The 16,145-nt window shown below is 40.2% G+C and overlaps 2 protein-coding genes across 2 annotated transcripts; both read left to right on the forward strand.

The window, feature by feature from the left end:
• The first annotated feature begins 159 nt into the window (after positions 1 to 159).
• Positions 160 to 3,562, forward strand: rgs9bp (regulator of G protein signaling 9 binding protein). The gene is made up of 3 exons (XM_026363493.1): positions 160 to 255; positions 1,630 to 1,936; positions 2,658 to 3,562. The coding sequence occupies exons 1-3, from the start codon at positions 160 to 162 to the stop codon at positions 3,032 to 3,034; spliced, it is 780 nt and encodes a 259-aa protein (XP_026219278.1). The 3' UTR covers positions 3,035 to 3,562.
• Positions 3,563 to 4,612: 1,050 nt separating this feature from the next.
• mcur1 (mitochondrial calcium uniporter regulator 1) lies at positions 4,613 to 15,927 on the forward strand. Its single transcript, XM_026361571.1, has 9 exons — positions 4,613 to 4,990; positions 12,040 to 12,156; positions 12,293 to 12,396; positions 12,572 to 12,673; positions 14,072 to 14,113; positions 14,233 to 14,304; positions 14,775 to 14,828; positions 14,936 to 15,050; positions 15,159 to 15,927. The coding sequence occupies exons 1-9, from the start codon at positions 4,744 to 4,746 to the stop codon at positions 15,212 to 15,214; spliced, it is 909 nt and encodes a 302-aa protein (XP_026217356.1). The 5' UTR covers positions 4,613 to 4,743; the 3' UTR covers positions 15,215 to 15,927.
• Positions 15,928 to 16,145: the final 218 nt, after the last annotated feature.

A 16,145-nucleotide genomic window follows, 5' to 3' on the forward strand; every position in this document is an offset into this window, starting at 1 on the left:
TACAGCCTGGGGACTGAGTCTGCCACGACCCTCTGCCACTGAATGAAGAATCTTACAGGGGAAAAGAAAAGGAGCAGGGACGACCCGAAAAGAGAAGGGCAGCTCATCCAAAACCGTGCCTGCCGTGGCAGAGTCTGAGAAGCTGGACAAGTCATCCTCATGCCACTTGTAAATAACAAAGTGGGAAATGATCACACAGTCAGCACAGACAAGGCTTTGGTTCATGGAAAAGCTCTGGTGGATTCTTTGATAAAGGTAAGCTGCTCTAAATACTAACAGATTTTACATGTGCTATGCTGTAGTTTAGTTTTGCTCTATTCCTACATATATTACAGTAAACAGGTGGAGGTCGCCATCTGATGTGTTTCTGAAAATGTTATGTCAGAAAACACATACAAGATGGCACATCACATCTCCAAATGTAAATATATGTAAATATATGTGATTCAGAGTTTAGTAACAAAATGCACTTGAGTAGTGCACAAAAATTGAAAGAAAAAAACATTTTGAAAATGTTTAATACGTTTTGCATTAACAGTTACATCATCTTCAATATTTCTTTTAACTTTTATGTTGATATTTCCGGACACACACACCACATTGAAACATCTTTCCCCTGTGGCTATATAGGCACTCTAAATGAAAAGAATTTCTTGGTCCACTGCATTTTTGTGACCATTCTCATGTGTTGCTTCATGCTGTGCCTTTCATGAGTTACTATTCACTGCACATTACAAATTAGTTTAAATTATTAATATTATTAATATTACTCATTTTTTTCTGATAGAGGAAGTCCAATGTTTACAGATTATAAACTCTCTTGAAACTAATGAAAATAAAACAATTTGTTATACTATACTACATTTTTTAATAAAATGTTTTACTGATTGTCCAGAGAAAGTTGAGCATTACAGCAGCAGTCCTCCGTCAGAAAGCTAAAGAAACTGGAGAAGTAATTGACAAAAACTGAGATCATGTGAACAAATGCACTGTAGAGTGCAGGTTTAGCAGATGTAAACAAAATGTACAAATGTATTAGTATGAGAGAGGTAATATCCAGAGTTTGAGTCAGTACACAGTAGAAAGGTAAAAATGTGAATGAACACATTCATTGAACTGAGCCGCTCATACTCTGAATGCACAAGGTTGTTTTGGCTTATCTAGATCAATCATAATGAGATTATTTCTGATATTTTTAATTAAAACCACATCTGCTAATCCTCCAGGTTTAAGCTAATGACAAATATTAAAACACTCTGGTTGACACTGTGAAACTGGAAGCATTTCCCCACTACTCTTGTAAGCTTCTTTAGAGAAGTGAGATACTTACTGGTCATAATTTTATCCATATTCATTAGAGGATAGTATAGTTGTACTTCCATTGCTTGTTACAGTCACTTTTATTTCAATACAACTCTAAAGGAAATATTGTACTTTTCTTTCACTATATTCATCTCACAGTTTTGGTTAGTTTTTACTTTGCAGATCAACTTATCAATGTGGAAATTCCACTTTACCAGCTGCAACTTTAGTAATGTCTACACATGAATGCATGCTCCCTCTCTCATGTTCCCTATGTCCTGCATGTCAATCAGCCACACTGAAGCTTTTCATTTTATTTCCTTTCAGGTGGTGGCATGTTACCGGCACTTGGCCTCGTGTGTTGGTGGCTGCACAGACAGCCTAAAACTGCGAGATGAGCTACGCCAAACACGAGAAAAGGCTCAAAAGCTGGCCGTGGCTATCTGTCATCATCTGACCTCACACCTTCGGAACAAGTGTCTGCCTGAGAAGCAGCGTAAGGAGATGGAGCTCCTCTGGGTGGCCTTCTCCTCCAGCCTAGAGCTCCTCCATGTTGACATGTGTAAAGTTTTCAACATAGGTGACCTCTTCTGTCTGGCTAATTCTGGTAACCTTGTGCAAACTGGACTTCAAGGTAAATAAAACCCTCTGCTGTTTGTAGCATATGAAAATTGGCACAGGAAAGCACAGACAGCATGTATGTAATGATAAATGAGATTTACAGTCACAAAAAAACATGATCTGATCTTTAACATTACAAATATGAGCAAACACACTGTTACAAAGCTCATATAAAACACAAAGTCATGGTCATAAAGAATGGGTAGAGTAAAGTAAATGAGTCTTGATGTGTAATTTCCAACAGTTATTTTTACCTCCATTTTATAATCTGTAAAATTTGATACTATTTTTACTAACTTTTTTAGTTTCAAATAGTCCAATAATGTACTTGTTGCTCCACTGCTCTAGCTAGCTGCTAGGTGAAGACAAATGTCAAATTGGAGTTTTGCCATTATTTAGATCATTTGGTTGACAAATGTGACAGAAAGAAATGTTGACTTTATTTTAAATATTTAACCTGAGCACTGAAGCTATTATATTAATTATAATTGAGGGTTGTTGGATTAGATTAATTTTAGCTAGGTGTACCCAACAAGCTAACAACCGATTGTGCAAAGTGTGCTCTGAGTCATGCTCGTGTATGTGGCTGCACTTCCCAGCTTTAGTTTTTCCCTATAAATGAAAAATTGTTCATGCAACAGTTTATGGAGAACAGCAGAAGCAGTTACGTAATGTTTAACTGATTGAAAAGTATAATACAGACTAAAGTGCCCATGTTAATGTTTGGAACACAGAAGGAGGCAGTGAGGTAGCAGCCCGTGCGCTCAGTCTGCCAGACCTGAACCAGGTTCAAAGTCAGATCCCTCCTGCTGACCTTGAGAGTCAGGAACATGCCACCATGGAGCAGGAGATCACCAAAATTGACCTCATGATGGACGACATGGAGATGAAAGTCAACGTGTTGCGCTGGATGGTGGAGCCACATGTGGGGCAGTATGCAGAGCCACAGAGCAGCACCAACAGCGCCTCACTGGCTCTGCTCTCTGTTGATGAGGAGCAGCCTGGACACCGGCCTCTATGCCAGCGCAATCACATCTTTGTGCTCTTATTGCTGCTTGCTGTTGTTTTGGTGGCAGCCACTCTTTCTATTTGTGTTGTCCTCTTTTCATAAAAAAAAAAAACCAAAAAACTTTATTGCAAATGTATTTTTTCTGTTCAACCTCAGCATGATGTTAGTAACACTTTGAAAAAAGCTTTGCAAGTACAGTAGTTTTCTCTTTACATAATCCCTTTACATTTTAATAGCAGCTAATGCATCTGTGATATTCAAAGATAAAAAAAAAAATGCAAAACTAGTCTGCCATTTATGGCAGTGAATCCAAAGCTGCCATAACCAATTTTATTGAACAAAGTGACAACAAAAGCACATGGTTGCCAGGTGGATGTATTTTAAAAAGATTATTGCAATGTAGGACAGAGGTTGATTTTACCTACTCTATGGATGGAGTGTATCTTCCTTTTCCTCCTATGCAGTCCATATTTCTGACTGGTCTTTGATACATGAAAGAAACTATTTCTGACATGTAATTTTAATCCCTGTTGCCATCGACTGGAGTTGATATCCACTTGGACTGAACTTTTTTGATTCAATGTTATTGTGTACACATTCTGTTCTGCAAGTCATGCTTCATAAAAATATTAATTTTGATATGATATTGTGTTGCTTTTCCATTTATTTTTATTGATTAGTACTTTGCTGAAGCACTAAATCAGTGTATGCAAAGTCAAGTAAGAAATATACAGAACTCAAATGCTCATTACCCCCTCCATACCTGTAACCATAACAATTTCCTGTGGGAGTGTCTATCTATATCTTATCATTATCCATAATAAAATCTGCTCCAACAGGCCTATGCAATTGAATATTGCTAAGGTAAAACAATACAGATGTGAAATCACTTTTAGGTCTATCAAGCTACTCTCCTTGAACCAGCTCCCAGTTCATGTCCGGGAGGCAGACACCATCTCTACTTTTAGGTCTTTTCATCTAGGCTTAAAATGTTCTCTTTGTTCCCCACTTGGGGGACCTTGGGGCTTAAGAAATTAACTGAGTATATCTCTGCAACCAGAAGGTCTATTTGAATACTTTTTGTGTTATAATAAGGAGAACACTTTGGGATTCGTTGGGATGTCTAAATATCAAGCTATGCGTTACTGGCGAGAGTAAAGATGGGACAAAGCACAAATTGAAAGTTCTAAAAACTGGCCTAGTGATTAGTGCATGGTTTCACACTGTGTTTGCAAAATGATTTTCAGGGTCCCTCAATTGGCACCTTAGGGCTCAATTAAAGTTATTTTTTCTTTTCCACCCTTGCCTGGTGTTGCTCAAGGGGGATTTGTTGGATTGTCTGTATAATTTCTAGTCGTATTGTTATATTCTACTGTATAAGAACTTACACTGTAAAGTGCCTTGAGATGACTGGTTGTGATGTGGCGCTATATAAATCAACTAAATTGAAATAATAGGCCTGACACAAAAGGATACGCAATACGTTAACGCAATTAAAACAATTCAATACGTTAAACTATTCAAAAGTAAAAACATTATGGCTCATCTATGGCAAATTATTGATTTTATAAACGAAATCAAAATAATGAGATCTTCCTGCTAAACAGGCTTCTGTACTATTATTACGTGAGCTTTATTTTGAAAGGCTTGAGCGGACGTGTGGTAGTTTGATCAGTTGTTGTTTGCCAGTCATCAAGTTGCGCTTCAGCCACGGTAGAGGCAGTCTGAACTTATCAGGATTTTCACAGACGGAAGTTTGGGTAAGGCATGGGTAGCCGTACAAACGCGTTGTCAACACACAAGCTGCGACAATGATGCTAAAACAGTGTCGTTCGCGAGTGAAACGTGTCGTGTGCAACAACCCAGAGAAGTGGTACAGCCCTCAGCATAAAGAAGACAGAATTCATGTTAGGAGTTTGGGAAAGTCGCCTCTGAAAGCTGTTAACACATCACTGTGTTTCCAGAGTTTCATCAGTCCAGCTTTCAGTAACTTTGACAAGCAGCCAGGGAGAAGGACGATTGAGCATCTCTCTGCTGTGACACACATACTTATAAGAGGTAAGTCTTGCTTACTTACAATGTTTAAATGTGGCAGGGAGCTTCTGCCTGACAAACGTCAAATAACCGTTTTTTAAACCTTAACTTTCCGAGCTTGTGCTGTTCAGTAATGTTAATTGTAAGTACATAAGTGTCCCAACCAAACTTCCATTGTTATACTGCCGTTTTTTAAATGCCAAAATAAAAGTCCTCTTAAGATCAGCTGAGGTTTTTTTCACTGAAAGATCAAGTTAATATTGTTTAACGCTACATCTTAATTTAGTGGCTACTGATTTAAACCATTCACTGGTGTTCCAAAACTCTCTATTCTGAAACTATCTAGAACAATCAAAGGCTATTCTAGAATTCTAGGTCATAAAATATTGAGTACGCCGAATGATAAAAGATATTTTAAACTTTAAACTATAGTTACCTGACTGTTTCCCAACCAAAACAAAGATGGCGGATGATAGACTGCGCTCACGTCAGTCGTCTCTATGGAGTTAGTATAGTGTTTTGTGCAGCGCAAACAAAATTTGTACTTGTATCTGAATATTTGTATTTTCTTTGCACAAAGTCACTTATTCCATGTTCATTTACGCATTTGTCGATCTCGTCCTGCGGTTTCAAGTCCTCTCTCACACAACGATGTCCTGTGGTCAGGAGGTAAATAAGCCCCACGTGTATCAGCCAATCATGTCGCTGCTTCGCGTTAAAGACAGAAGCCAATCAGCGAGCACCACAGCTGACCTTTGACTGAGAGCCCCGACTTCTGGTGGTCAGCAGAATGAACCAGAGTTCACAAGTTACTACAATGTCTAGGAATGGATTGTGTCGAATAACTGTGATATGTTTTCATGGACATCACGATTAATAAAACTAAATAAAGATCTCTCTGAAGTTTTAAAAAGGCAACGCCTTTGTTTGCATAGCCTTTTAGGTGGGATTTTTTGCCTTTAATTTTTCTAGAAAACTGTGCTTCAAATTTAGCATGGTCGTAGTATCCCTCAACACAAATAAGACTGCATTGAAAGTTATTGATAACCTTTAAAGACTTTAAAGATGTTACTGCAGATCCAACGTTTTTAGTTAGCATGTCATTTTTGTGGGACGTTTAATTTCCTCCAAAAGTGTGAAGTAAAGTAAAGTAAAGGTACTTAAAATCTATATTTAAAAGTCATAGTATCCATCACCTCAAAAAAGACTGCATTGAAAGTTGTTGATAGTTTTCAAAGGAACAGATTTTATTTATATCGAAACAGTAGTCATTTTATGTATTTTTTCCAGTATGATGATATTGTTATATATTGTGTTCATTTATGTGATTTTGCTTTTAATTTTGTTGAAACTCTGTTTCAGTTTTAATGTGTTTAATTGTTTTTTTACAATGTAAAGTGAAGACAATTTTTTTATTATTATTTTTTATTCACAACAATACAACTTCCATCCATGGTGGTGGTAGGAGAGAGTGTAGCCAGACAGCACCGCATGGTGGTGTGTAAGATGACTCTGGTGGTCAGGAAGAAGAAGAGAGGAAAGACAGAAAAGAAGACCAAGTGGTGGAAGCTAAAGAATGAAGAAACTTGCAAGGAATTCAGGCAGAAGTTGAGCCAGGTTCTGGGTGCTCAGGAACAGCTTCCAGATGACTGGGAAACTACAGCAGAGGTTATCAGGGAAACGGGTAGGAAGGTGCTAGGTGTGTCATCTGGAAGGAGGAAAGAAGATAAAGACACTTGGCGGTGGAATGAGGAAGTACAGGACTGCATCCGGAGGAAGAGGTTGGCTAAAAGGAAGTGGGATGTAGAAAAGACTGAGTACAAGGAAGTGTAGCGCAGAGTGAAGAGGGAGGTGGCAAAGGCCAAACAGAAAGCTTACAATGAGTTGTGAGACAGGTTAGACATGAAGGAAGGAGAGAACGAGAAGGACCAGCCAGAGAGATAGAGATAGGAAGGATGTGCAACAGATAAGGGTGATTAAGGACAGAGATGGAAAGGTGCTAACAACCCAGGAGAGTGTGCAGAAAAGATGGAAGGAGTATTTTGAGGAGCTGATGAATGAGGAAAATTACAGGGAAGGAAGGGAGGAAGATGTGGAAGTTATGCAGGAAATAGCAGAGATTGGAAAGGATGAGGAAGGTTCTGAAAAGGATGAAGAGTGGAAAGGTTGTTGGTCCTGATGACGTACCTGTGGAGGTGTGGAAGACAGCAGTGGAGTTTCTAACCAGTTTGTTTAACAGGATTCTAGAAAGTGAGAAGATGCCTGAGGAATGGAGGAGAAGCATTCTGGTACTGATCTTTAAGAACAAGGTTGACACGCAGAACTGCAGCAACTACAGAGAAATAAAGTTGACAAGCCACACAATGAAGCTGTGGGAAAGAGTAGTGGAAGCCAGGCTTAGGAAGAAGGTGGAGATTTGTGAGCAGCAGTATGGTTTCAAGCCCCGTAAGAGCACCACTGATGCCATTTTTGCTTTGAGAATGTTGATGGAAAAGTACAGAGATTGTCAGAAGGAGCTGCATTGTGTCTTTGTAGATTTAGAGAAGGTGTATGACAGGGTGCTGAGGGAGGAGCCGTGGTACTGTATGAGGTTGTCGGGAGTGGCAGAGAAGTACGTCAGAGTAGTCCAGGACATTCATGAGAGAAGTATGACGGTGGTGAGATGTGCTGTAGGTCAGACAGAGGAGTCCCTTCTTGTTTGCTTTGCTGATGGACAGGCTCACAGATGAGGTCCGACAGGAATCTCCCTGGACAATGATGTTTGCGGGTGACATTATGATTTGCAGTGAGAGTAGAGACCAGGTGGAGGAACAGCTGGAAAGGTGTACAAGACAGTGGTGAGACCAGCTCTGCTCTATGGGTTAGAGACGGTAGCAGTGAGAAAGAGACAAGAGGCTGAGATGGAGGTACGGAGATGAAGATGTTGAGGTTCTCCTTAGGAGTGACAATGTTGGACAGAATAAGGAACGAGCACATCAGAGGGACAGCTCACGTTGCCTGCGTTAGCAACAAAGTCAGAGAGGCCAGACTGAGATGGTTCGGACATGTGCAGAGGAGGGATAGTGAATATATTGGTAGAAGGATGTTGGAGATGGAGCTGCCAGGCAGGAGGGCAAGAGGACGACCAAGGAGGAGATATATGGATGTGATAACAGAGGACATGAAGTTGGCTGGTGTGAGTGTAGAAGATGCCCACGATAGAGTGAGGTGGAAAAGGATGATTCGCTGTGGCAACCCCTGATGGGTAAAGCCGAAAGAGAAGAAGAAGAAGACAATTTCCATCCATGCCTTTTATAAACCAAATTTACAATATATATAAAAAACATTGGTGATTTATTTCAGACACCGTCCAGTTACACACATTAGATCATTTCAAGTGTCCTTCTTTTCAAAAGATATATTTCAATCATTTTATCATGATGAGCCTCAACACAGCTGCTTTGTTTGTGAGAAGCATCTTTGCTGTAATCGCAAGACAAAATGCTCAACAAAATTTGAAGAGTGGCTGACTTGACTGCATTCTTGCGAGAGACGGCTCACTCGCCTGCAGTGCGTGTAGTCGTTTTTTAAAATAACAGGCGGAATCTTCTCAAAAGCATCTCAATAATAATAATGGTTAATAGGGTCTCTGTGAATTTAGCATATCACCAGAATAGCAACATTTTATGGTTTTCCATACCCAGTATACTTTACACTCCAGATTAGATACATTTTATATCATGTCTGTATTTTAATAACCTTCAATATAGATGCAGTAATATAGCTATAGTGTAATAGAAAGTATTGTTCTATGGTAACAAGTCTTTAGTGTAGCTAACTCACTGTTGGATATTGTTGCTGCAGTATTTTCAATAGAACCTGGTGCCTACATTTACTCAGTATTTACACAATTTGCCGTAATTCTTCAATGTGTGTAACTTACTACCCAGTATTGTATTTTTATCAACTATCTATAAATAAAGGTAAATAAATAAATAAAATATTTATAAAGGATTCATAGAGTGTGTGTGAGTGTGTGCGACTGGATAGCGCAGTGGTTAGTGCCACTGACTTCGGTACGGTAGGGCGCAGGTTAGGACAATATCAAGTTCTAACAATATCCTTGCCCCTAGACAAGGCCCTTAATGCTATCTGTCTACCTTGTATAATGAGAGATACAAACACAAGAGTCAAACAGGCTCAAGCGTCGCCTGGGTCAACAAGGTCCGTGTCAGGTGTTGGGGAACCAGGGCAACCTGATGAGAAGTGGGCTACTGGAACAAGGATAAGACATTCATGGACAAGAGATGAGAACAGGGAACTATTGGAATGCTACTACACAAGTAACCCTAGTGAATGGGGCTACATGAAGAGGATGTGGGAACTATGTATACTTCGAAACCCATCATCAAGGCTAAAACCGAAACACCTTGTCACAACTAGAGATCGATGAGGTACAACACAAATGCTACGGCAAGGGGGAGCCAGGACGACAGGTCAGCGGGGAGATATTACAATCACCCTCCCCACAATAAGAGATTGGGTTCCAAGCCCCAATAACAGAGCTTAATGCAGGAGCAGCTGATTGAAGATCATGGCTAAGATGGACACCTGGAGCCCCCGATGTTGGTTACCAAGAATAAGTAAAGTACCTTCTGACAGTCTGCTAGAAGATGTGAATGCAGCACTACAGACAATACCAACTCTGACCATCACTGAGACCAATTAGCTGATATACAGCACAGCAACCGTGATCCTTCATGTATTGGCTGAAGAATACTGGAAAAGCATATGGGAGAAGGAGGGGACACATAACAGCAATGCCCAGTGGCTGGTGGACTTAAGGGGAGACCACAGCAACCTCCTTGAACAAGATCCAGTAACCATCACAATGGCAGACATCCAAGAGAGGGTCTCGGGTGTGAAGAACTGGACAGCACCAGGTCGTGACATGATCCCTGCCTACTGGCTAAAGAAGCTAACCTCACTCCATGTGCACAAATGAACAATCTACTAGTGGATGGAACCCACCCTGAATGGCTAACAAAGGCCGGACAGTCCTGATCCTGAAAGACCCACAGATAGAAACTACCGCCCAATAACCTGCCTCTGCACAACATGGAAGCTCCTGTCAGGCATCATAGCAGCTAAGATGAGCAGGCACATGGATCGATACATGAGCAGTGCCCGGAAAGAAATTGGTAGTAACACCAGCAAAGCACCAGCTACTGGTAGACAAAGCAGTCACCAAAGACTGTAAGACTAGACATACCAACCTGTGCACAGGACTCTAAGAACCTTCATCCAGAACTCAATGGGAAAGTGGAAAACAACCCTAGAGGCCAACTTCAAGCTAATTGCCCAAGTCAACATCAAGTGCAACATGTACCAAGGAGACTACGAAATGGCAAAACCATCAGCCACCTCCTCTACATGGATGACATCAAGCTGTATGCCAAGAGCGAATGAGACATTGACTTGCTGATACATAACACCAGGATATAGAGCCAAGACATCGGAATGTCATTCGAACTGGATAAGTGTGGTCAGATGGTAGCAAGCAGAGGAAAGTTAGTCAGAACTAAGGGGATAGAACTACCAGAAGGCAAGATAGCAGATGTTGAGGATAGCTACAGCATACCTTGGCAAATGGTAACCACAAAGAGGCCGCACGGAAAACAACAACCACTAAGTACCTCCAAAGGGTAAGGCAAGTCCTGAGAAGTCAGCTGAATGGGAAGAACAAAGTCTGGGCAATCAACACCTACACCCTCCCAGTCATCAGGTATCCCGTTGGCATAATAAGCTGGCCAAAAGGGAAGATGGAAGCCACTGACATCAAGACAAGGAAGCTCCTTATAATGCACGGAGGGTTTCACCCCAAATCCAGCACCCTGAGACTGTATGCTAAGTGGAAGGAAGGAGGCCGAGGATTAGTGAGCGTCAAAGTCACTATCCAGGATGAAACAACTAAGCTACATGAATACATCAGGAAGCTGGCCCCAACTAATGGCGTGCTTAGCGAATACCTCAGGCAGCAGGCTCCATAGGAGCAAGGGAAGGAAGAGGAGGAACCCTCATGGAAGGACAAACCCCTGCAAGGCATGTACCATGGGCAGATAGAAGAAGTGGCTCATGCAGACAAATCCTACCAGTGACTAGACAAAGCTGGACTGAAAGACAGCACAGAGGCAATAATCCTAGCAGCACAGGAGCAGGCTCTGAGTACAAGATCGATAGAGGCTGGGCTCTACCATACCAGGCAGGACCCCAGGTGCAGGCTGTGCAAAGATGCCCCTGAAACAATCCAGCACATAACAGCGGGATGCAAGATGCTAGCAGGCAGGGCATACATGGAACGCCATAAGTGGCCGGCATAGTGTACAGAAACATCTGTGCCGAGTACAGGCTGGAAGTCCCAAAGTCAAAATGAGACACACCTCCAAAGGTGGTTGAGAATGACCGAGCTAACATCCTGTGGGACTTCCAGATACAGATTGACAAACTGGTAATGGCCAACCAACCCGACATAGTAGTGGTGGACAAACAGGAGAACAAGGCTGTAGTAATAGATGTAGCAATCCCAAGTGATAACAACATCAGGAAGAAGGAGCACAAGAAGATCGAGAAGTCCCAAGGGCTGAATGGGAGCTGGGAAAGATGTGGAAGGTGAAGGCACAAGTGGTACCCGTGTTGATAGGAACACTGGGGGCTGTAACTTCCAAACTGGGAGAGTGGCTCCGGCAGATGCCAGGAACAACATCTGAGATCTCTGTCCAGAAGAGTGCAGTCCTAGGAACAGCTAAGATACTGCGCAGGACCCTCAAGCTCCCAGGACCCAAGCTTGAAGAAATAAGACCGCTCCAAGGAAGGAGCGATTGGGGAATTTTTTTCATTCAGATAGATAGATAGATAGATAGGTAGATGTGTGTGTGTGTGTGTGTATATATGTTTTGTGGTTGAAATTTATAAATTCAGCAGTGACATCCAGTGCAACAATACAAAAAAGAACGGATGGTTGCTTAAAGATGTATATTTATTGCTTGAATAACGTCTCTTCTCTCTAAGGGCCTTCTTTTTTCTGTGGATTTCAGTGTTGAGTACTTCCAGCAGAGTCTTCCAGTATGACTTGAAGCCAGATGTACCAAACTGTGAAGGCCGGAAGCTGTTTTTTGACACTCACGCGGTGGTGCAGCTCCTTGAGAAAAATGGTTTGTCTCTCTCTGTTACTCTCCTTTAAAGTAATTGTACTATTTCTCATTTTAGAGGGGGGTGTTTTTCTGTATGAACTGTTGCTGTTGCTGGTGCAGGGGGGATGATGATTAATAAACTTTTTTCTGTTACCAGGTTTCACTACTCCACAAGCTGAGGTAATTGTTAAAGTACTGATGAGGATGACGACCTCCAGCATGGATGTCATCTATTGTGACATGGTAACCAAAGTTCAGCAGGTGAGAAGAAATGAGATTAATCTGATATTTGTTCTCCTTTTTAATTCCATATTAGTTAAATACCTACCAGAAGAAGGCACTCTCTTGCCTATTTTGTGCCCTGTGATAACCCAGATGAACATTTTGCTTTGTGGCTACTTCTAAGTTTTTGTATGTGTTATGTGACGCTTGGCAGGAGATAATGCTGCAGCGTGTAATGTCTCAAATAGCAGCTGTAAAGAAGGACATGGTAATCCTTGAAAAGAGCGAATTCTCTACTTTACTGGCAGAGAATGAGGTAAGTGTGCTTAACAGAAAGCTTAATATGTTTCTAAATGCCCATTGTTGTTCTGACCACCTCTGAAGTCATATACCTGTCTTCTGGTAGTTAGTCTCATGTTAGAGAAGATGTTTCACTATAACCATAATTGGTTATAAAAAATAAATGCTTTATGATAGATCCACTGTGCAGCTGAACCAGCTGACAGTACAAGGTGAAGGTAATCTTTGTTGCATTTACATTTACATTTAGTCATTTAGCAGACGCTTTTATCCAAAGCGACTTACAAGTGAGGAAGAAGGCAAGCAAACAAAATCTAAGTCAAGGAGAAACAACATCAAAGCAAAGTGCTATCAAAAAAGGTGTTTCTGTTTCAAGAGATGTGAGAACAAAAGAGTAGAAAAGTTTTTTTTTTTTGTGTGTGTGTGTGCAAAGAAAGATGCGGAAGAGTTCTGTTTTCATCAGTTTTTAAAGATTGCAAGTGAGGTGGCTGAGCGTGCAGAGATAGGCAGGCCATTCCACATTCCACACTCATTGTTGTGTTCAAAAGCACCAGAAAACACTCCAGAAAAGAACTTAACAGCCAATGTAAGAAGCGAGTAATGGTTTTATAGAATTACTATGCCTCTAATCTATATTAAGCTGTAGGGGAGCCTCTAGCTAGCCACTACCCTCTTTTACACAGAAACTGACATTGCACTTTAAGACACTGCTGTAAAAACACTCCTTTGTACGTTTTACACAGGTACCAACAGCATAACTTTAGCGGTGTGATGTTTCATATGATGTATAACATGCATGTTGAATATACATCGCCTTCAAAACATTACCGGTGAATGAACCGTGATGTGCTTTTGCTGGTTTTGCACATTTTAGAAATGATTTGGACTCAAAGCACAGTTGATGCATGAAGTACAACATGATCATAAACTTTCAGTTTCTTGTAGCAACGTGTCTGATGAAAAACTAGAGGAGAAACGCTACTTGGACCTCTACGATGTGCAGCTATGCAGCAGGAAGGAATTACAGGTTTAAATAACTGACCACCTTCTTCTGCTGCTTTCATCCAACTAGTTGCACATCATAGCTGTGCTTTGTCTCCCAGTTTTCCAGCATTTTTTATGGCGTGGACAACGGTCAACAAAAACTCAACAAAACTAACAAAAAGCACCAAAAAGAGAGGAGCTGCTGTGACTGGCTCCCACACAACAGGCTCCATTCTAAAATAGTACTATATTAGAAGATGAAGATTATATGATTGTCTTTGTCTATTGCATTTGTTATGAATGACTGTACAGTGTTTTAATGTTTCTATAACTTAAGATTTTCAATATTTCAACCGAAATTTGAGTAATTCATATTTTATTATAACATGTCTTTAACCTTACCTTTTCAAATTTTTAACTACCCCCCCAGAAACTGAAGATCCAGTTATTACTGATTAAGATCCAACTGGCTGTAAGTCATTACTCTGGTTTACTAAGGAGTACTTCTGCAGAAGCATTTCACTGTCTTAGTTTTTGTTGAGTAACCAGTAGAGTTGCTGTGCTTTTTCTTTGTGTGTCTTCACCTTCCAGGATGTCATGAATAAAGTGCGCTCAGACAATATTTTGGACTTAAATGTGGAGAAAAGCTGTGTAAAAGAATTGGTACGTGCTTGAGGAAAGTTTTGAATTGAATTAGCACTACCATTATTTTTATAATTAACTTATAAGTAAGTAGTAATTACTGATTGTTATTATTATAGCTATAAGGTAGTTAAAGTTAGTTAAGGGTGTGGTCCCCAATTTTCAACTTGAAGCAAATTATTATTTTAATACATGTTATGCAGAGATATGTTTAATATCACTAATACACATGCATGCATCCAAACAATTACCAAAGAATGCAAGTTGAAAATCTGTGACGTTGCCCTTTCAAGGGATGATGGAATTTGTATACTATAAACCAGTGATGTTTGAGGCATACAGTTTACTGGACATAAGAAACAGGGGGCAAAGGCTTTTCTTTGTTTTTTACAAATCTGGAAGACTTTTCAATTGAAATGTGCATGTGACTGGTCATTTCCTGAGACCACCTATGTTCATGATCAAAATAAAACTTTATTTTTGATTTTCAGAAAGCAGAGCATGAGAAAAAGCTTCTGGAAATGCGAACTGAGATTATGGAAATGGTTTGTATATACTGGGTGAAGTGCACTCACGTGATATCATAGTGATTTGGCCTATACTCACTTTGGTGGGGCTCATCTCTAATGCTTGTGCCTGTCTGTCTTTACAGACAGCAGAGCAAGATCGTCATTTGACTCAGACTAACATGAAAATAGACACTGAAGTGGCTGGTTTGAAAACCATGTTAGAGTCTCATAAACTGGATACTATAAAATATCTTGCAGGTAGGACATCTCATAGAGCTTTTTGAGAGAATTATTAGTATCTCAAAAATAGTCAGTTAAAACATTTGATTAAACATGAGCATCACTGCATTTTATTTTCTGTTCTAGGTTCAGTGTTCACCTGTCTCACTGTGGTCTTGGGTTTCTATCGTATTTGGATGTGAACAGTTGTCAATACACAGTAATATATAAAAGTTGGGTGAGCATTCCTGTGGAAGCCCACACATCATTACATGGAATGATGTTTTGACTTCATTGCTGGACTGATATAAGGCTGCGGAAGTGTCACCATTCTCTGGCATATTCCCAACTACCCAAGCAAAAAGAAGACTATGACTTATGATCTGTAGTAATACTTGACATTTCAATGCATCCTCTGAGTCCAACAGCAGTCAGAGCTCTTTTCTATTTTATGTGTCACTTTGCTGCATGTAAGCAAAATGAGTTTATTTATTGCTGAAAATGCTTTCTTTACCATCATTCACTGACAGAATGAATAGGTTAATGCCCCGGTGTCTAGATTGAAAAGGAAAAACCCAGTAATATTTTTGGCTGCTGGAATACTGTTGATGACTAATACATAGTAACATTAAACCTTTGGACATTCCACTTAGTTTCTCCAGTGGATACAGTGATTAAGAAACTCCAAGGTCCAGTCTACCTGTATGTAATCAGGTAATGCTGTTTAAAGTTGGACCTTTTGTAATGTAATGTAAATATTTTATACACAGTATGTCTATGTTAAGCTGGACTGGAACTTAAGATATTAAAATGTTATTTTATGTTGCTAGTCCATTACTTCACAAATATTTTAACAGCATTCTCAGACATATGTTTGAATAAAATTTCCAATAAATGTTTCCTGTGTGCTAACAAATGAAATGTCCTGCTCCTATTTTTCTCATTTTGTGTAAGGATATATTTGATGTGCTCTAGTTCTAGTGTCTTGGTAGTGTAGTTCTAGTTCATATGCTCTAATCATATGCTTTTAGTCTGCTCTTCTGCTCTGGGCTAATTGAACACCCCACAGTGATATGTAACGTGATGTAACTCAGTATATATATGTGTGTGTTTTTTGTAAGAAGGAGAAAAAGT

This window comes from Anabas testudineus, chromosome 2 (genome assembly GCF_900324465.2).
Source record: "Anabas testudineus chromosome 2, fAnaTes1.2, whole genome shotgun sequence".
Classification (NCBI taxonomy): domain Eukaryota; kingdom Metazoa; phylum Chordata; class Actinopteri; order Anabantiformes; family Anabantidae; genus Anabas; species Anabas testudineus.

Bases quoted from the DNA above. Each gene is read 5' to 3' on its own strand.
- rgs9bp (XM_026363493.1), top strand. From the start codon at position 160: ATGCCACTTGTAAATAACAAAGTGGGAAATGATCACACAGTCAGCACA. The intron at 256-1,629 runs GTAAGCTGCTCT...ATTTCCTTTCAG, and splicing joins TGGTGGATTCTTTGATAAAG to GTGGTGGCATGTTACCGGCA. The intron at 1,937-2,657 runs GTAAATAAAACC...TTTGGAACACAG, and splicing joins TGTGCAAACTGGACTTCAAG to AAGGAGGCAGTGAGGTAGCA.
- mcur1 (XM_026361571.1), top strand. From the start codon at position 4,744: ATGATGCTAAAACAGTGTCGTTCGCGAGTGAAACGTGTCGTGTGCAAC. The intron at 4,991-12,039 runs GTAAGTCTTGCT...TGTGGATTTCAG, and splicing joins GACACACATACTTATAAGAG to TGTTGAGTACTTCCAGCAGA. The intron at 14,305-14,774 runs GTACGTGCTTGA...TTTGATTTTCAG, and splicing joins AAAGCTGTGTAAAAGAATTG to AAAGCAGAGCATGAGAAAAA.